This window comes from Nanorana parkeri, unplaced genomic scaffold, assembly GCF_000935625.1.
Source record: "Nanorana parkeri isolate BGI_ZX_2015 unplaced genomic scaffold, ASM93562v1 scaffold1575, whole genome shotgun sequence".
NCBI classification, from domain to species: Eukaryota; Metazoa; Chordata; class Amphibia; order Anura; family Dicroglossidae; genus Nanorana; species Nanorana parkeri.
This window is the reverse complement of record NW_017307843.1, coordinates 160,098-181,899: the sequence shown is the minus strand read 5'-3', so window position 1 is coordinate 181,899 and position 21,802 is coordinate 160,098. Positions and strand designations below refer to the sequence as shown.

Genomic DNA, 21,802 nt, shown 5'->3' with positions numbered 1-21,802 from the left:
AAACACATGGGATCTTTCCCCTGTTTAACATGCGTTCACTGCTCGAGCATGATTCAGTCACCCTTATACTGGGAAGAAGAGCAACATTAAATGGTATTATATATGTCAAAGTTCCTATGTAGTTTACATATTAAAATGTCCATGTAAATTATGCTATGTGGGGGAAACAACCCAGAAAGAGTGAACTGCCTGCCAAAAGCCGGCTGTAAGCCCTGCAAATCACAGCTGGGCAGGGCCAGCCGTGATCTCACGGCTGGCTCCGCACAGTTGTAATGACAGATCAGCGTCCCCAAATAACCTGTCTGTCATTAAACAATAACAACTGGGCAGAGTCGGTGAAATCATGGCTAACTCTGCCCATCTGTCATTTGCGGGGCTTACTGCCTTCGCCGGCTGTTCACCCCGCTTCAGGTGTCACTTCGGCTTAGTCAAGCCAAAGCACATGTACGGCTCCGCCCAGTTGTTATTCATTGGCCGGGACCTGCTAGAAAACTTTAGCAGGTGCCGGCCAATAGGAAACAGTCGGGGCGGAGCTAGCTGTCACTGCTAGCTCCGTCCTATTTCTTTTTAACTTTAAAAAATTTTTAATTGTACTACTTATTTACATTTTAAAAAGATTATTTCAACCTCCTTTTTTTTCTTTTTTTTTTTACTCTTTTCATTGATTTTCTATTCTGCTCGGTACCACGGAGATACCAAGCAGGATAGTCGAGTCGATTGCCGCTCGGCGTCATTCGGCTATTCACTCACTGCCCCTATAAGAATAGGGGGGGAATGGTAGCAAGTGAGCTGCCGGATGTTGGATCGGCTGAGTCAAACTCCTTCTGCCCTTCGGCTCAGCTGAACATTTAGAGCATGTTCGGCTAACCGAAGTGCAGCCGATGTATGGCTGAAATCATTCGTACTCCACCACTTCACCACGGCTGGGTTATTCACTCGGCTGCCTTCGACAACTTTGTTAATAACCCACCTAGTGTTTTTCGACTTAGATCCATCTACATCATGTCCCAATTCTATAATTTCCAGAACAAATTTTAAACCAACAAAGGACACTTCTTGCCTGCATGCCAAAGTGAATCTGGAACATGCCAGAGGAAAAATTTTAGGTTATGGAGAACCCATAGAAGGCCATATTCTGAAACACAAAATTCTGGAAAAGGGTATACTCACTGTCACAAAAAGCTTAACACAGGCATGCCCAAACTGCCTAAATTTCACTTCCTCCTAAAAGATCTCTTGATGAAGTAGAACAACCTCTGTCCTCAGCTAGCACAGCTGTAACTTTCTCATAGGAGATCAAAGTCTGTCTCCCATTCAAAACATAGGTCATGTAACAATAAACCTTCTGTTTAAGGGACACCTCCACCTTTACTAGGTTGTTTTTTCTAACTTCAGATAGTAGTTTCCCCTAAAGCTGACCATATGTTGCTTAGATTTTTGAAAAAACTTGTGTGTAATAACTTTCTTTCAACTTTCTATTAGTTGATGGGGTCAGATTGACGATCGATTTCCACCGTAGTGACCAAAAAACTCGTAGGAGCAGAATATAAAGTTTTTCTTGAGTGAACAGAATTCTAACTGTGAATGTGATTTTTCATTTGATGAAACTCCATTCATTCCAAAATTGAATGTTAAAGTCAAACGAAATTTTGATTGACATTCATCAAGTGGCTAATGGCATTAGCGGGTGATAATGAATGCTGTTTCTTACGAACGTTTGTTTGGAACTCTACTAGTGTGGCCAGCTTTAATGGTGCTACTTGTCTTGCTCTGGATCACCAGATTCTTCTTGTGTTTTTCCTTCTTAGTAGCAAATTCCATAGTTGCTATGGAATTGAGCTTGCTTTAAGCTCTTTTGGCTCTCTGTGGCTGTTGCCTCCCTTCAGTGGACTGCTTTTTGGACATCCCAATTATTTCAGAAAAGCTCCTCATCCTGTGTCTCTCAAAGAACAATAAAATAACAGGAGGTTTGTGCTTACCATAAAATCAATTTATTGGCGTTTATGAAACCAGACAAGTCCTGCCCCTCTGTGTTCTTGGCCTTATGCATTGTTTGCTCACAAAACTGAGGCATAACCGTTGGAGGCAGGATTATACAGTGGCTTGCTTTAATATTTTTTTGTTTGCCAGTGCCCAAACCTCCTGAAGACAGCAGTATAAACCATGTGTATCAGAATACTTATTGATCCTGTATTCACCTAATTCCAAGAAATTGATTTCCAGGTACGTACACTAAGCACTAGCTTAAAAACCCATTTAAGCCACCTGGCAGGATGTCGTCCTCAGCTACAGATCATTGCTCCTTTGCCAATGATGGACAGCACAGATAGAGGTGAGCAATAAAGAGGACTTTGACTGGTTGTTGTTTCAGCCTCAAAGAATGCCTACTCCTAGCAATGGAACAGAAGGATTGCTATTGGCCACTGATCTACATTGGCAAACCCAGCCCAACAGAAGGACAGAGCTGTGGGAGAGTCCAGAGGCAGAAGCTGGAAGTTCAGCATGTCATCAATGGGAGTGGCATGAGAACCCAAACAAATTCCAGGAGCACTACGTACAAAAACCTTGTTTTTTTTCTGTGGTTCATGGGACACCTTGCTGGCTAATGACGCTGCCACGTGTATATGTTTTAAGTATTTTCATATAGGGTATCCATTAGACATGTGCGATTCGTTTCGTTCCGAATCGAAATTCGGACGAATTTTCGGAAATTCGGACATTCGGATGTATTCGAATTCCGAATTACAGATATAACGAATGCAAATGAATCCAAATTTCCGTTTCCGAAATTCGGTAGCGGTAGTTCGTTCGAACGTTCGTTTCTTTTTCGTTTCTTATTCGTTTCGTTCGTTGAAGAAAAACATTTTCCCCCTCAAATGTCACTTTGCTGCAAACGAATGAACGAAACGAATAAGAAACTAAAACGAACGTTCGAACGAACTACCGCTAACGAATTTCGTCCGAATTCCAAATCCAAATTGACTTTCACACCGGAATCCCGAAAAACGAAATAACACAAATCCGAATTTAAAACGAAACGAAACGAAACTAATTTTTTGGCAGTGCACATGTCTAGTATCCATGTTTCTTGAGACCTTAATTTAGCACAGTTGGCTTTCACATGTATTCAGTGACATGCAACCCTTCTCACTCAAATGCTAGCATATGCACTTTACACTTGTTTCTAGTTGGACACAGTCTACTGTCAGTGCAGCTTAGCATTATGGATTGTTGGCTTTGCAATTAAAATTTATGCGCAGATGTGTTGGGTATCCCTAGAAGAATTTGCTTTAAAGATTTCAAAAACATGAATCTCCAAGGTTCCTAACATATCTATTTTACCTCCTTCTGAGGTGTGTGCACTGCATTTCTTTCAAATGGCAATCACTGTCAGACACTTCTATTAGGCAGAATCCTCTTATCTCCACAGTGGAAGGGGGGAAACAAAACATGGTGGACCTTTTTTTTGTTTTTTGTTTTGTGGAGCTATGAAACATAACTGGAATTTTTCAGCCCTATGGATCAGCGGTATGTCTGAAGGAAGAAGAATTAAGCATGCGCTGAAAATAACACTCTGCCTACAAGTGACGTGTGGTACCTCTGGTTCCAGGTGAGGCATTCGCCAGCCTCGCCCCGCCCCCAACCCAGTCCCCAAGCTAGTGTGAATGAGGAAGGGAGAAGACAGGGAGGAGCCTCCCTTTCCCTCACTTGCTTGTCACTGCTGAGGCATCGAGATTGATGGCCTCAGTGGTTTTTTTTCTTTTTTTGATTGGACAGATTGGACCAATGGTGCTTTGCCATTGGTCCAAGCCATCTGCAGAGATCACGCCTCTAACAAAAAGTAGAGGCTGTGATAGTAGTTAGGTTACACAAGCAGTGGGGAAGCCCATTGCTGTGTAGCCTAACTAACTCAAAAGCCGGATGTAGCGCTGCCTGTAATTAACAGGCAACTCTGTCCATGACATGCTACACAGTGGGGAGGCTTTCCCTGCTCTGTAACCCGTAACAAGCCGATCTGAATAGAGAAAAAGCTATCGGCTTCAGACTTGAAGCTGACAGCTTTTTCCTCCATAATACTAGATGAGGCTCTGCCTCACCTGCCTCCCCTAACCGCACGTCCCTGCTGCCTACAGTTCAGCATGGTGGTGGTTCAGTGATGCTCTGGGGCTGCTTTGCATCCTCTGGAACTGGAAACATGCAGCATGTGGTAGGCAAGATGAACTCATTGAAGTATCAGGAAATCCTAAGAGAAAACAGCATGCCATCTGTGAAGAAGCCAAAGTTTGGGTGTCATTGGACCTTCCAACAGGGCAATGATCCCAATCATACCTCAAATTCCACCAATTTGGAATTTGCTTGCTTGGTTGCAGAAGAAGTCCTGGAAGATTCTACAGTGGCCATCACAGTCACCTGATTTGAACCCCATAGAAAATCTCTGGTGGTATTTGAAGACGGCGGTTGCAGCACAACAACCCAAGATACCTTAGGAACACTGGCAGAAACTGGTGTCTGGCTATGCATCTCATTTTCAGGAGGTCGTAACACCAAAAAGATGCTCTAATAAGTACTAAAGATGCATGCCATCAAGGAGATGAGTAATTTTGAGACTGTAAAGGATTTGAGAAGTATATCTCTGTAGAGAAGGCAAACAGAAAAGACTGGCCGAGAAGAATCTCTGAAGAAAGGGAAACTGTTGTGGTCTTAACCTGATGGGGCTTAAGATATTCGGTTGAAGCTGGTCATCATGCTTAACCCCTTAGTGACCGAGGCCTTTTTTCATTTTTTTGTGTACATGTTATAATCCACATTTTAGGCCTGAGAATTACTTAAAGCCCCCAAACATTATATATTTTCTGAAAGCCAGGATTCTATAGAATAAAATGGTTGCAGTTGCAAATTTTTATATTGCACGGTATTAGCGCAACTTCTTATCAAACCCCAAAATTTAATGATAAATGCACTTAAATGCCCCACAACACAATAAAATACCCATTTTTGAAATACAATATAAAAGATGATGTTACTACGAGTAAATAGATACCTTACATGCCCAGGTTAAAAATTGTGTGCGTCCTTGAAACTGTGACAAATTTCAGTACCACAAAAAGTCCATAGACACTTTAAAAGCCCCTACAGGTCATCAGTTTAGAGATACGCATAAATATTAGCCCTAGAATTATTGCTCTCACTCCGGCGTGCGTGGCCATACCCAACATGTGTAGCGTGACCGTCATTTTCATGCGTAGACGCACCCTACGCGTGTTTACGTGAAGGCGCGCATGCTCACGTGGGGTTTTAAAAACATTTTTTACATTATTTTTACATTTATTAATTTTAACCCCTTCATGACTGAGCTTTTTCCAGTTTCTGTTTGTAAATGACTGACACACTTTTTACATTTTTGCTGTGTGATTCTTCCATGGCAATAATATACTTTCTTACTAAATGTACCCACACATATTATATATTGTTTTTTAGAGGACAGATAGGGCTATATATTTATATCAAACGTGTACCTAACGCCTCACCTGGTTCGAATAAAATATTTAAAAAATTAGGAAAAAACGTAAAGAAAACACTTTTTTCACAAGTTTTGATTATTATTTTTTAGAAATAATTTTTTATAATATAGTATAAAAAATATATTTATATATAATTTTTATTTTCTTAATTTCTTTCTCACTTTGTTTTACACTTTTTTGGGTCAATTTATATCAAGCAGTCAATATGACTGCTTGATAAATTAACTTTTTTAATTTTTGGTTATTATTAGGCTGCTCCAAACTTGGAACAGCTAATAATAACCTTTGAGACTGATCCTGACAGATCTCACTAAAGGTTTCTGATTGTGCCCAGACGATCAGAAGTGATACATTTCAGGCAAAGAGATACATTGTAATATTGCTGTGCCTGAAATATATCACACAGCTTTGTAAACTTTGGGCCGTCTATGAAGCTGTCAAAACTAATAGCAGAGAGGTGACTCTGCTACCTCTCTGTTATCTTAGCTGTCAAATACCGGATCGCTATTTAGTGATCCTGTATTTGTATGTAACTGCTTCATTCTGTCATTAATGAAAGAAAGAAGCTTTTACAAAAGCTTAACTATTTAATTAATGAATGCCTCAATACTGAGGCATTCATTAATGAATGGTAACTGCTGAGAATCAGCGGTTACCAGCATTACAGGTCCGCAAATAACCGGTAACGTACAGTGTACGTGGCCAGTCATTTGGGCACTTCGTGATGAGACATACAGTCTGTCTCCTGTCACGAAGGGGTTAAAAACAGTTTTGTTTTTTAAACTTTAATTACTATCACATAGGGGGGCTTACAATATTGGCAGTGACAGGTACTCTTTAAGGTGATACTGGGGGTCCAAAAGACCTCTAGTATCACCTTTACACTTAAAATAAGCTATTGAAGTGCAGATCAGTAAAAAACAAGATTCCCCCTTGAACCCACACCATTAATTGCCTGTCCTGAGATCAGGTTTTACAGCTGGAAGAAGTATTCCATTTCACAGGGGTTTCTGGCCATGTGTGATGTCGCTAGGTGGACAGGCTTGCCTCAGTTTGTTAGCATAGTTTCAGCCATACAATTAGACTTTTCACCTACCCAAAAATGTCAGGTTGCTTTGCACTAAGCTATTTGTCTTTTTGTCTGTCTTTTGGTGTGTATCATATGATAAACTCCTATATAGTTTTATTTTCTTGTCTAAATCTGAAAATATAAAATGTTGGATGAAACAAAATTGCTGTAGCAAATGTATACACTGTATATGCAATAATCCTTCCAAGGGATAAGCTACATGGTAGACTGTGATTTTAGCAGCCATGTTAACTAAAAGTGATATAAATTTACAGTTCTTAAACTTATTCAGGAGAGGATGCATACAGGCCAACTACACAAGCGATTTTGTCGCTGCAACTAATTGCTACTATGTTGCTGCTACAAAGTCACCCATGTAGCTTAGCCCTAGTAATGACAATAGTAACCCTTAGGAGACTTCACATGTATTGTGCTGGGGTTTTTAGAGAACTATACATCTAATACTACAGCAAAAATATGTCCGTAAATATCACAAAGATCTAATTAAAAAATTACTGATCAGTTGTACATTAAAAATGTCCATCAGGTAAACAATAAAATACCACAAAGTGTGCTTGATGAAATGCAGCAGACAGAATTCTAATTCAAGTCAGAATGAAACAATAAATGAGAACATTGTTACAGTACCAAACCATGCCATAATGAAATACCAATGTTCTAGATCCTAAGTCAATACTGGCTGTGTAATTTCTTGTAAAATAAGGGTTCCTTATCATGGTATCTTTGCTTAATTAATTGAGCCTTATAGACCTTATTGTTTGTTTGTTTGTTTGTTACCCATTTTTCCACATTGGTAAAGTGTGGATCACAGATCATCTTTATTTGATAAGTGCTGTAGCTTATTAAATAATTTCAATAACTTTTTCACCAAAAGAAAAGCCAAGCATATCCACTTATCTATTTAGTCTTCAAATAATTGAAATTCCAATTTCCGCCGAGAACATTCTGCTAGACAACCAAACAAAAAAAAACCTATATTCTGCAGCATACACTGTGCTTGGTGCATGATTTATTTCACTATGCAAGAAAGTTGGAAAATGTCTAACATTAACCAGTGTGTGCAATGGTTGGGTCTTTTCTGCCCGTGCGTGCCCGCTAGGGGGCGCGCGCGAGCAGAAAAAAAATGCCGTCTGGAGACGGCAACCCGCCAATGCTGCAGTGCCGTTTATCCGTTTTTTTACAACGGGCGGACGGCAAGAGGTTAAAGACTGTAATGCAATCAGATAGAAAAAAACACTTGGGGAGAGAACAAAATAAATTCTTAAGTTGAACTTGCAGCTTATAATTTATGTTTTCTGCTGTTATACATTTAAATGTATAACAGCGGAAAACACAAATTATAGGCTGCAAGTTCTACTTCAGAATTTAACTTGTTCTCTCCCCAAGTGCTTTTTTTCTGTCTGACTGCATTACAGTCTTGCTGTCCGGGGCATTTTCTTACTATTTGCGCACACATGATAAAATATAATTTTTTGGCTAGAAAACAGCTTCAAACCCCCAAACAATGATATATGTTCTGAAAGCAGAGGCCCTGTAGAATAAAAAAATGCTATTTGCAATTTTTTATGTCGTACGTTTTTTGCGCAAATGTTCATCAAACCAGTATTTTTAGGAAAAAATAAACTAAATTAAAATGTAGTACACAGAAACATAATATAATACCCAATTTTTTGGTAAAATATGAAAGACGGGGTCACGCCAGGTAAATAGATATCAAACATGTCAAGCCTTAAAATTGCGGTCCCCATGAAGCTGCAAAAAAAGTACATTCCCAAATTTCCCATAGGGAACACTTTAAATGCTTTTACCGCTCATTATTTTAGTGCTAACTGTAATTGATGGCCCTAAAAGTATTGCTCTCACTCCGATATGTAACACGTGTAGCATAATTGTCGTTTTCCACTAGGCGCACCGGCGCGTGTATGTGTGTGCACGTGGGGGGCGGGGGACTGTAAAACATTTTCTTATGTTACTTAAATTTTTTAACACTTTTTTTTTTTTACACTAACCCTATTGCTATCACATAGGGGGCTAACAAGCACCCCTATCTAATAGCAGATAGGGGGTGACAGGTCCTCTTTATGGACCTGTCTTTCAGACCCCTAATGTCACCTAGGGACCCCAAAGAGATCTGCTTCATCTCCTGGCTCTAAGAGCTGAAAACTGTAACTGAGTGACACCAAAAGTGATGTAATACATATCACTTCCGGGTCCAGTGATTGCAGGAGAGATCAGTGGCTGGAAGATGCTGAATCTCTCTCCAATCATTGCGGGGAGACCTGCCGAGCCACTCCCGGAATGCCGCATGGGGACAGCGGTGCCCGGGAAAGCCAACGGCGGCGGCGGCAGGTGGGGGGGCGCCACACGGTAACAAACGATCCGGCAGCTGTACATTAAAAGCGAAAAGCAAGAACACGGCTGCTGCAGCAGCCGTGTTCTTGTTTTAACCACTTCTGCGGGCCGCCGTCTATAGACGTATTGCGGCCCGGAAGTGGTAAATGTTAGAGATTTTTTATAATTTCTTGCATGTTTGGTACATTTGAGACAAAACAGCCAATATGACTAGGTTTAGATTCTGTCAGTTTCTATTTTTTATGACCTTAACTGTTCTGTAAGTTGTTAAGAATTTGGAAATGTAAAGTTAAATAGATATTTGTGGATGGTTGCACATTTTCTTCCCAGCTCACAATCTGTCTGCTATATTTTGGCTCACATAAAATAAATATATGTATTTGTGTGAAGATATATCTGTATACACACACTCTGCTGTTTTTGATCTGACAGCATGATGTGTGGGTTTTAATACCTGCTGGTTTGATGGGCTCATGCGCATTTCATTACTTAGCATCCAGTCACATGCAGTATTTTTCATGTAAAATAGCATGTGCCTTTTTGTGGTAAATGAGCAGCAAAAATAGCTAACCTTTTACAAATTTTGCCAGGGGTTTGTAAAATGATGTGCACAACTATATGGATAAATAGCAACACCAGTAAAAAAAATTCCTATTATAACTTTAACTTATAGGCCACTATATAACTCACCGGTAATAAGGTTGTCCACCAAAGTTGTTGGCATGCAGAAAATTCCCACCAGCAAGTCACTGACTGCAAGGTTCAGAATAAACATGTTGGTAACTGTACGCATCTGACGATTCTTCAGTACAATGAAGCACACCAACATGTTGCCAATCATACACATAAGAAAGATGAAAGTGTAGGCTAAGATAAACATGGCAGCTATAGATGAGGAGTGCTGGTAGTAGAAGGAGAATGTTAGGTTATCTCTGGAGACGTGAGTCTTATTCCCAAATCCAAGAGAACTGATGTTGAAAGGTGGCACAACAGGTCCTGAAATATAAAAGAATAATACATTAGTGTTTTGGTCCCAAAAGTTTAATAGTAAACCATTTAACCCCACACATCTACCTCCTCATGTATCACTTCTCCCTTCCTTTTAGATGGTAAGCCCTCAGGGGCAGGGCCCTCCTTACCATCTTGTCTTGAATTGTATTGTGATTGTAATGTCTTCCTTATATTGTAAAGCGCTGCACAAACTGTTGGCGCTATATAAATTCTACATAATAATAATAATAATAGTAATCAAATTAGTTTTTCAAGTTAGTTATTAAGAATCAAGCTTTTATCTTCAGTGACATTTTAGAAGACAACAGATCTTTTGTTTCACATGAAAAACCAGCAGGATGACTTTGTTCTCATGTTCTTTTTTTTTTCTGAAGGATTGAGAGAAGTCTCGTCTTTAAAAATCTGTATTAGAGAATATGTTTTAATTTTATACGAGTCAAATCTGTTCATATTCTGCATAGGTTAATACTAGGTTTTTAGGATTTGTGCAATTGGTTTATTTAGAAAGGGTTCTTTCCCTTAATTTATTTTTAAAGTGACACTTTAACTCGTGAGTTAAATCCTAAAATGCATTCAAGTACCCTATTTACAAAAATGTAGCTTATTTGTGCATTACTCAGCTGTAGATCCCCAGATCATCTATGATTCATTCATGCTGACACTGTCCTTCCTTCAGAAGGGTGACTACTTTTGCTCCCCATGGTCCCTGTGTGTGTTGTAAAGTAGCCACCATTCTAAGTTCACTCTCATGATGGACTACAATCTCACATTAGTTAGCAAATTTGTATTGAGATTGTAGTGTATTATGGGAGTGAGCTTGGAGCAGTGGCTACTTTGCAACATACACCGGGACCATGGGGAACAAAAGTATTCACTCTCCAGAAGGAATGACAGTGTCAGCACCAATTCAGAGATGATTTGAGGATTTACAGCCGAAATTAAGCTATTTTTTTTGTTAATAGTTCAGGTACTTGAATGCATTTTTTAAGATTTAATTTCCAAGTTGCATGTCACTTTAAGATCTCTTTCTGTTATCTGGAATAGTTATATGAGAATAGAATTTTAAAATGTAAAACAAATATTCAAACTTTAATAGCCACCTACTTCTGTTTTGGACCTGCTCACAAATTTAGATCGGATCAAAAGGTTCCGTACTTATATCTGCCGCCTGGCCTGATTATATATAGAGTGTACACTCTGAGAGAAAAACCACTTCCATTACACTTCTTGCTAACTGTATAATCTCAAACTGATTAAATCCCTGAATATATTTCTGTAGCTTGCTTGCTATTGATACTGAAGGAAATTAAACTATAAACACATTTTCTTCTCTAAAAAAAAATGACTTGTACATTTTTCAGATTGTTGTTTCTGTGGTCATGTTCTCTCCTGGCTTTACATGGCTAGGGGTGTGCACAGATAGTAGGTGGGCAGACTTTGGGTGACGATCACACACAGCGGGTAGTGCTTTCTCCATGTGTGTGCTCTGCAAATTTGAAAAGTGAGGCTCCTGCTGGGAGCCGCTGTCATTAATCGCAGCAGCTGGGTGAGAGGTGTGGACCTAAACTGACCGTGGGAAATACAGGCACAGTTTCCTGTATCTCCCAGCGACATCAGCAGGGTCTCCCTGGGGCTGCGTGCGGTCCCACCGGGGCTGCGTGCGGTCTCAGGAGGATGTGCAGGGACTCTCTATTTCTGTGTGGGTGGGTGCAGGAGGTGGGAATGAGGAGAAGAGAATAGAGTGGTAGCCAGGTGAATAACCAAGCCGAAGTGAACAGAGCCAAACGACATACAGCTATTCACTCCGGCTCAGTACGGCTGATTTCAGCCATACATCAGCTGCCTTCGACCGCCCGAACATGCTCTACATGTTCGGCTCAGCCGAAGTACAGAAGGAGTTCGACTCAGCTGATCCAACATCTGGATCGGCAGAGCCGAAGCGCCGGCAGATCACTCGCTGCCGCTATTCTCACAGGGGCCGAACGGCAGTGAGTGAATAGCTGAATGCTGCTGAGCAGCATTTGGCTCAGCTATTCTGCTCGCTACCTTGGAGAAAAAAACGTAAATAAATGAAAAAAAAATGTTTTAAAAAATTACTTCAATAAATGTAAAAAAAATAGGTAAATTAAAAGAAAGTTAAGAAAATAATGGGGTGGGGTCCCCCTCCCAAACCATAGCAGACCCTTTTAGGTCTTAAAGGAAAGTTAGGAGGGACCACATGTAAAAAGAAAAAAAGTGTGGGGTTCACCCCAAAAGTCATATCAGACCCTTTAGCTCTGGTAGGAATTTTAGGAGGCACCCCAAGTTAAAAATTAAAAAAAAGTGTGTGGGGCCCTTAAGGTCTGGTAGGAATTTTGGGAAAAAAGGACGTGGGGTCCCCCCTAAAATTCCATACCAGACCCTTGATCTGAGCACAGGCATGGCAGGAAAGGGGGGGACGAGCGAGCGCCCCCCTGCGATACTAGGCCACATGCCCTCAGCACTGGGAGGGTGCTTTTCCAGGGTCACCGCTGGAAAAGCACATTGTCCCATGGTGATGGGGACAAGAGCCTCTACCCCACAAGCACTGGGGTGTTGGTTGAGGGGGTGCGAGCAGTCGGGCTCATTAACATCAGTGTACGCCTTTAATAAAGGGGCACACAGATGCGCCCCATCCCTTGTGAATGAGTAAGGGGTATTTGTACCCTTACCCATTCACTAAAGAGTTAGGTTAAATGTTTAAATAAGATGCCAGACTTTAAAAAATATTCCTCTAATTGAAAAAAAACTAAAGACAAATTTTTGACAAATCTTTTATTTAAAAAAAAAAGAAAAAAAAACTAAAAAAAATTCCCCTGACGTAATACAGCGTCAATCATGACGTACATCGTTGTCCACAGTGACTCGACGAAATAAAAAAAGAAAAATCAATTAAATAATACATTTTAAAAAACAACCGCAAGCAACGAACTCCTGCAGCATAATGAAGCATCTGACAGATGCTGGTAAAATAAAAACAATTGGGCGGAGCTAGCTGTGACAGCTAGCTCTGCTCAACTGTTTCCTATTGGCTGGCACCTGCCAGAGTCTTCTAGCAGGCCCTGGCCAATAACTAACAACTGGGCAGAGCCAGCCATGACGTCACGGCCACCCCCCACCCAGTTGTTATTGTTTAATGACAGATCAGCGTCCCCAGGTTATTTGGGGGCGCTGATCTGTCATTACAACTGGGCAGAGTCAGCTGTGAGATTTTGGCTGGCTCCACCCAGCTGTCATTTGCATGGAGAAAGGTCGGCCCTTGGGCCGACCTTTCTCAACGCTTCGGCTGTCACTTCGGCTCGGCTGAGCCGCTCCGCTGCCTTCGGCTACTGTATGGGTATTGTGAATAGCCCGTACAGCAGCTCTTCGATTTGACTGAACCGAAGGGCTCAGGTGGCCAAAGCGAGCCAAAGGATCAGCCGAAGCTATGGCTGGATCCTTCGGCTCCATAGTGAACAAGCCTCTTAGTATCCAAAGCCCTTGTAAATAAAAAATTAACCCTTTAGTGCCCCCAGGTTTTAAAAAGTTTAAACTGTTTTTAACATTTAAAAAAAAAAGGAAAATAAAGTATAGTGGCGAGGAGGCTATTAAAGGTGGGAAACAAACATACTATATTCTAAAATTGTTCCACACTAAATTGTATTTCACTCCTTGTATTTTGTGACCTATAACTCCTAAAATAAACTGAAATTCCAGACATATAAATAAGGACAAATATAAGAATGTATTATGAATTACTTTCTTTTAGGCTTTATTCACATAGCATTTTCCACAGTTTTTCGCACGGAAAACCGCGCAGAACAAAACCGCATGAACTTTAACATAAGTGCGGATTCCACGCGTTTGTGGCTAATACTACAGCCGTAGTGTGCGGAATCCGCCATAAAATCTCGCTTGTACTACTTTGCCGGACTCTCGGTTTCGTACTGCGCGCCAGCAGCAAATGTTTGAACAATGCAGATTAATGTGCATTGTTTTTTATGTCTAGAGTGCTTCCATATGGCCAAATACGCGTGGACAACCGGTCCTGTGCAAATGGAGCCTTAGCTACACTAAATATCTACACATTATTATTGCCAAAACTGTGAAAGATTTGTTTTGTTTTTCATTTTTTTTGCATGTTTTTTTTGTATTTTTTATAGAAAAATAAAAATGTATAAATGCATATGGCACATCAAATTAAACCCCATTTTATCCTTTAAAAATGATATATAATATGTGTAGGTGCAATGAATGAGGAAGATGGAAATTATGGTTAAACAAACGCATAGCAAAAATGGCAAAATTGCTCCGGTTCCCAGAAACGAAAACATTGTCTGAAGCTGTGTTACTAAGGGGATTAAGGAAATGTTTAGCGTTATAGTGGGCACACACCTTACAACCATCGCAAGACTTTTGTCTTGCGATGATTGTAAGGTAATTACGATCTTGGACAGGCAGATCGTACTTGCGATGATCACAAGTGGGGTGGGCTTCCGATGACGGCCAAGGTCGAACGGGCAGTGCCGAACGGGCTTGCGCACACCGGCCCGTCCGGCTTTTATCTTACTAACATGCTACACACCCGCTGAAAATTGTACGATTCTCTGCGGGTTTTCGAAGATGTTCCTAAGCTAAAAGTCGTGCGACCTTACAGTAGTAAAGGTTGCACGGCTTCCACACCCCTTTACGATAATCATACGATCGCGTACGATTATCGCAAGGTTTGTGGGCACCTTTAGGGGTCATCCACACAGGCACGTACATTCGTACAGCATGCATGCCTGTGCAGAGACCTTCTCCCAGGAGAAACAGGTGCAGCATGTAATTGCGTACAGCTGTCTGCACATCCCTATGGGAGGGCACGGCTACATGGCGACCCAAACCTACACATCTGTTTAGGTCCGGGTGCCTGCACTTGGATGCACACTGTCTCTTCTGAAAGTTGAGCTTTTATATATGTTATATAGTGGCATTCATTGAAGGATTTGTTGATTGCATTGACATTGCCAGCTGTGCATTCCCTTTTGTTTGCAGTGAGCTACAGAACAAAAAAAATGTCAGCACTGTGTACTGTTACAATTAGATGATTAATTAACAGAAGCAAATCATTCTGTTAAGCTTCTAGTTTGGCTACAGTTTATAATGCTACAGCCTTAAAAGTATATATTAATTTAGTAGATAGAGCTCATTCATAAATGGCATTGGAAAGTTTCTTTTTACAAGGGAGATTAGATAATGTTGTTTTATCATGGTGTTAAGTGGCATGTTTTGAGCACAATTTGGCATATTTTGTGTAATGGATTAAAGTTTGTTTTCTAAATATTGCTTTAGCTCAATAAACACCTTCTCCAGATTTGTACCTATTATAAATTGTAGGTAAATTTGCTCCTCCAGTTATAAACATCTTTGTATTAGGGTGAATTAGGATATATATATGTATGTGTATATATAATATGGATACTGTGAGGGGAATTTATTAGAACTGGAGCAGACAGAATCTGAAGCAGCTGTGCATGGCAACCAATCAGATTATCTTCCGTTTTCAAATCTTAACTGAACAAACTGAAGACAGATGATAATTGATTGGCATGCACAGCTGCTCCAGATTTTGTCTGCTCCAGTTTTGATACATTACCCCACTGTGTGTTTGTGTATATACTGTATATTCAAAAATAATAGTACTTGAGGAGAGTGGGGATGATGAGGTAGCAGACCATAAGTGGGTGCCAGTAATTGTAGAGGATGAAGGTGAGGAAGAGTCACAAACACCAGCAAGCTGGGATGTGGGCCTGAAGCAGGGGTAGCTTGCATAGAAGGGAAGGGAGGAGCCATCCTATTCCACCAGATGTCACTGTCCCATGAGTGCAGGCCACTGCTATCCCCAGGGTCACTCCGCAGAGCCCAGAAGTCTGGGCCTTAATTAAACACATCTGTTGCTGACTGCACTATCATGGTTTGCAGCCTCTGACTGCAGCATATCGAGCACAGTAATGTATCACTCATATGGGTATTGAATGCATGAGAAGGCACATGATTATGGTATAGGCATAACGCCTGATTGAAGCAGCACATGAATGATACTGGTGAGTAGCCCAGTTACCATTTTTTTCTCCCAGAGGGCCATTTCTGCCCAGAACCAGCATGTTGCATGAAATAATATCTCTGTCACCGAACTAGTCATTCAGTGGCAGGATCCACATTACCACAGACCCATAGCCCAACAAGCATGGACAGGATGTAACATCTCTTTTATGGCACACTGGGGAAAATTCCTGGTGGCTAGGATGTACCGTATGTAGGGGCAGTGCACACCACTGGAACTAATGTTGTCCCCCATATCCTACACATTGGTGATGGTGACAGCTTATTCACCGCTAACCCCTTCTCCTCAATGGCCTCATCTGGTGACTCATCAGAACCACCAGGCCCCCCAAGCAACCTAGATCCCACACAACAGCCCAGGAAAATTGCTGCCATGCTGTTTTGCAGTTGGCATGTCTGAGGGACAGGAGCCACAATTGACCAGAGATTTTGGAAGCTCTTCAATGGCAGGCTGAGAGTTAGCTGACTCCACGTCATCTTGTGGCAGGAAAGGTCATATGCAATAATGGCACTAAACTGCTCTCAGCCCTTCGGCAGGGAAACATCATGCACAGATCTTCAACCTGATGTTGCAGCAGATCCTAGTAGGGTACCCTGCCCTACATGATGTCCTGCAGCACATCTAGAACAGTGTGCAACCACTTCAAGCGGTCATACCTGATGATTGTTTGCTGAGCGGCAGTGCGAGCTGCCTGCCAACTGCCTGATATGCTATACACAAATGCACCTGCAAGTATGGGATGAGGGCAGGCTCTGGGAATCTGGAGTTCTTTTCACCACATCAGTGGTTTTTGATTCAGGATGTGTGCACTGCCTTGTCTCCATTCTAAGTGGCAAACAGAACAGTAACGCAATCTCTCTGATGTTTTTGCTGGAGCACACACTGCGTGGTGTAATAGACCAGACAATGAGGCACATCAGCAGGAGAAAGAGAAGGACTTGCTACTATTTAAGGGCCTTTGAGATCCTTTTACAATTGACATGATCCTGGTGAGGCAACAACAGGCAGAGGGGAACATGAGGAGGAGTGGTATCGATGAGGACACAGTTGTCCTCAGTGAGGCTGAGGACTTGGGCTCTCCTACCACAGTAAATTGTGGTGAATGAGCTCATTCATACTGCAGTGCCAGAATAAGGACCCTAGGATTTGAGCCTTAAAGGAGAAGGAACATTACTGGATGGCTCCCCCAAAACGTTATATTGGTACCTTACAGAATTACCATCTTCTTCCTACTACAAATACCACTGCCTTCCACCTTTACCATTCTGTCCTGTCCTTACTGTCCTGTTGCAGTGCTCCGGCACTGCAAAGGTGCAACACAGAGTTTTGCTGTAGCTGGACCTCAGTTGCAAAATTTTAAAAAATTTCGGCTGGCTCAACCCTGTGTTGAGCTTTAAAGTTTTTGGTATATTCTGGTTCTCAGGCACATCATTTTTTTCACACCTGGTCTTCAGCTGCAAATTTTTTTTTTTTTTTTCTGCAGGGTCAATTCTTTCATTGCATTTTAAAGTTTTCGGTGTATTCTAGTGATCTGGCACTGTTAAGGAGCCACACGTAATGTTGTCACAGCTGATCTTCTTCAGTTTCAAAATTTATAGCATGTCCACTGTTCTGGCAGTCAAGAATATTTGTTAACATTGTCTCTCTAGAATAGTGTACTCTAACTGTGATTTCTTTATTAAAACCTACATGGTCTTTCCCCTGCAGCCTAGTAAAAGAGTTTACTTACTGTGCATGTTAGTAACATATTTTTCGGTGAAATAAAACTCACTTATGTGGCTTTATTTAAAGCGGTTTGGTGCCTATCCTGTTAAAAATGAAGCCACATTTTTTAAATTTCTGTGTACGATACTTAGCTGTCTCTATTTTCTGTGAAATAGAAAAACACTCTAAAGCTGATTTTTAGATTAAAGGCTCGCTGTTGCTTCCATTTTCTAAAATCCAGCCTGCCATACTGTTTATGGGGGTCACAAAAATATTTCTTCATTATTAATGTTAAATGAATACACTTAAATGTGGATATCTGTTCTGAAAACCTGAAAACTTGGCCATTTTCAAAATGTAGCCTTTAAGATTATGCAGTCTTCAAAATATTTGTTTTAACAATGCAAAATATAAACTTTTTTTGTCCTCCAAAAGCTGCATGAGTTATATGTATTAGCAAATAATGAGATTGTGAAAATACTGCATATCCAGTTCGTTCCATATTCCCTCTATTTTAATGTGAAAAGTATACACTGTAAATTGTTATTTTTTTGTGTGTACTGCACCGTATCCATACTATTTTACACGCTAAACTTTATTTTACTTTAAAACCTGCATCATCTCTCCCTCTTCAATTGTGTTCTAAAAGAAAATGATTACATAATGAGCACGATTTCTGGCTGCTGTCTCTAAAATAATACTGTCTGTCCCGCTTACACTGAAGACCACTCAAGTTTTCTTTACATAATCTACAGCCACTGTGCTATATGTCTGGCCATTTTCTCAAAAATATTGTAATTTTTATCTTGGCATAGCATCTGCCTTGTCTCTGGAGTGTGGGGTTCTGTTTTGGAAGTCTTTTTGTGCACTCTGTTTTGACATTTTATTAAACTGCAAAGAAATATCCCAAGCTAGTCTTTAACCACGGTGGGCCAGGAGCTCTCTAGATCTGAGCGGGCGTCTTTAGACGTCTGCTCAGCCACGCCCCCCTCGGTCATTTCCCCCTCGGCCGCTGGGCGCGCGAGGCGGAAATGCCCGTTATTTGAAAACAGGCAGCGATGCCCGTTAATATACAAGCAATTCGCCGGCTATAGAGCCGGCGGATCGCTTGTATGAGGTCCCGTGATGTGCGCCCTCCCCAGCTCCCACTGTCAAGCTGGTCCCGGGCTCCGCTGTGCCCGGTGCGAGCCCGGGACCAGCATACGGCCTCTGTCACAGGGGATCAGAGGGAGCTCAGTACACGAGCTCAGTACACGAGCTCCCTCCGTTCCCCTCTCCACTGTCAGAATGCGGAAGTGGTGTATATTACATCACTTCCCCATTCTTGTGTCACTCTCCAGCTTCAGATGCTGAAGAGAAGCTGATGAAGCAGACCTCTGCTTCATCAGCTCCTTCAGGGGGGTCCTAGGTGTTATTAGGTGTCTTGGAGACCCCTGATGTCTCCATAGAGGACCTGTCACATATTTTGCTATCACATAAGGGGGTTTTCTAACCCCCCTATGTGATAGCAATAAAGTTAAGTGGAAAAAAAAATAGGAAAAATAAATAATGTAAGTTTCCCCCACAAAAATGGAAAGTTACAAATAAAAAATAATTAAATGATTGTTTTATTTTTTAAAGTCCCCCCCCCCCCATACATACATGCATGCAAACAGGCATCGGGGGCAAAAACTGCGATTTCGCCCATTACGCCGCACATGTTACATATCGTGGCGAACGTCGGAATGAGAGCAATAGTTCTAGGACCATCAATCACTGATAACACTAAGCTGATGAGCTGTAAAAGCTTTTAAAGCATCCCCTTACGGTCAATTTTGGGTATGATAGTTTTTTGCGATTTCGCTGGTGCGCGCAATTTTAATGCATGACCTGTTAGGTGTCTATTTAGCCGAGGCGACCCCGTCTTTTATATTTTACCAAAAATATGGGTAATAATCATTGTTTCCTAACATAATGAAAAAAATTACTTTTTTTCCCAAAAATTTCAATAATTTTTCGCCTGGAACCACCCCTGTTGGGTCCCAAGCTCTACTCCATAGAAGCTATGGCTTACATACACTGCACTGATGTTGGCAAAAAGCCAGAAAAAGCTGTATGCAGGTTGGGATAAATGGCTTTATAATGGGCTATATTTGTGATGGAATGAGACTTGTAAATAACTTTTGGTCTAAAAAATCGACTTCACTGCGCTGTGCACTAGTTATTACTGGAAAATACAGGTCTCAGTAACAATTGCAATGCTTTTAATATGGCAAATATTACACATGCAAGAAATATTTTTTTTCAATGTTTGCTGTTTTTAAATGGCAAAAATGTTATCAATGATTTAACCTTGACTCCTATGGAGACCCATTGCTCTTACTCCTGCTTGCAGTGACATACGAACATACAGAAGTAAATAAAAAAATGTCTTTCATTTATTAGACTTTTCAGTGGCAGATGTTTTAATGGGTTGTTTGTGGGTGTGTTTTGTTTGATTGTATCTGCTTTTTGATACTTGTTATACTCAGATTAGAATTCAGTATTACATCCTATTTATGGTAGCAATACAAAAGCATGCTCGGCTTTAGTATAATGAAAAAAACATGCTTATCATTTTTTACACTGTGTCCTGGCCCAGGGTGGCCAGTTGGGGGACCTACTGTGTGACACAGCACAGCAGTTCTACATGATCTGCACCAGGTACTCTGCTACAGTGTGTTAAGGTTTTCAATGCAGTACATTGCTGTACACAGGGTCTTCTGCTAGCAAGATTTTTAGATTTCCGACTTTCTGAACAAAACAACACATACTAGCCAGTTATGATCACTTAGCCCTACATAAAATAATGCATCAAACCAATAAAAATATTAAAACTTCAGTCATTTTGCTGTGCTTTGTAACTTTTTTGCTTTCATTTCAGTCCCATCGCTTATGACAATTAAACACTATACTTTCAGCACCATGGACAGCAATTGGAAGTATGCTTATAGTACATTGCCAATAAAATACAGTGGGGGGAATTTATCAAAGCAATTGCGAGTGTTTGAACTTGCACGGAATATATTTGCACCAGATTTATCAAGCTAGTGTAATGTTGTTGATAAATGAGGTTTAATAGGCTCCAAGAAAGAAGACTTCTAACTTCAGGCAAAAAGCTAAACTGTGACATGGGGACTTCTTAAGTTGTGAGTGTTTTCTTAGGTGATGCTCCAGTTTCAGACAGTCCAGTACAAGTGAAGACGAAAACACGTGCAAAAAACATGCAGTTGAAAAAGTAGTGCAGGCTCTGAAGAAAACAGGTGCAAAACACGTGCAGTTGGAAAAGTAGTGCAAGCTTAGGTGAAAACAGGGGCACATGTTAAAAGATAGATTTGCACATTAAAAAAAAATGATCTAAGAGGCTAAAACTGTCTCAAGTGCTTTGATAAATTCCCCCCAGTGTCTAAAGGCAATGAAATTCATGCCAAGACTGGATAGAATATACAGTACTTTTCAGTTGCTAGCTTATCTTGTCATGGGAAAACAATTTTTGTAAACTTTTATGACCCTGCAACAAAATTTCCCATTAACAAACCATGCTGGGATGATTTGGTATTTTAAATTGCACCTGTTTTTTAATGAGAAACTATATATTTAGTGATTACATATTTTGAGTTTTTATTATAAACAACTTTACTTGTTTGATTTTGCATTTTAACTTTGTAATGTGCCAGAAACAGGTTAAAATGTGATGATTTTTATGATCTAATTTTTTTTAAATAAACCTAAATATGTTGGTATTTTTTTTATAAATTCTTTATTTATAGTTTTATGCAAGTTATAACAAAACTGGGAGCGCTTCTCTGGTATATTCAGTCCTTTCACGTTCCAGGGGAGGAGCTTGGTAGGCCGGGTGGGTACCACCTTCTGGAGTGGACATGCAGAGGACGAGTCCGCCATTACTCACAGTCTGTTACGCAGTTCCGGGATCCGTTTGCCGATCGACTCGCCAGGCACGTCTGGTGGACCAGGAGAGAGAAAGAGAGAGACAGACGGGGG

At 40.8% G+C, this 21,802-nt stretch overlaps 1 protein-coding gene across 1 annotated transcript in view; it reads right to left on the bottom strand.

Annotated features, from left to right (window-relative positions):
- The window catches only part of NPFFR1 (neuropeptide FF receptor 1), a 59,971-nt gene extending 50,112 nt beyond the window's left edge, over window positions 1-9,859 (bottom strand). The window contains exon 1 of the mRNA XM_018570682.1: window positions 9,655-9,859. Coding sequence (XP_018426184.1) covers window positions 9,655-9,844 — 190 coding nt within the window. The 5' untranslated portion in view covers window positions 9,845-9,859. The remainder of the gene's footprint in view (window positions 1-9,654) is intronic.
- Between the last annotated feature and the right edge of the window lie 11,943 nt (window positions 9,860-21,802).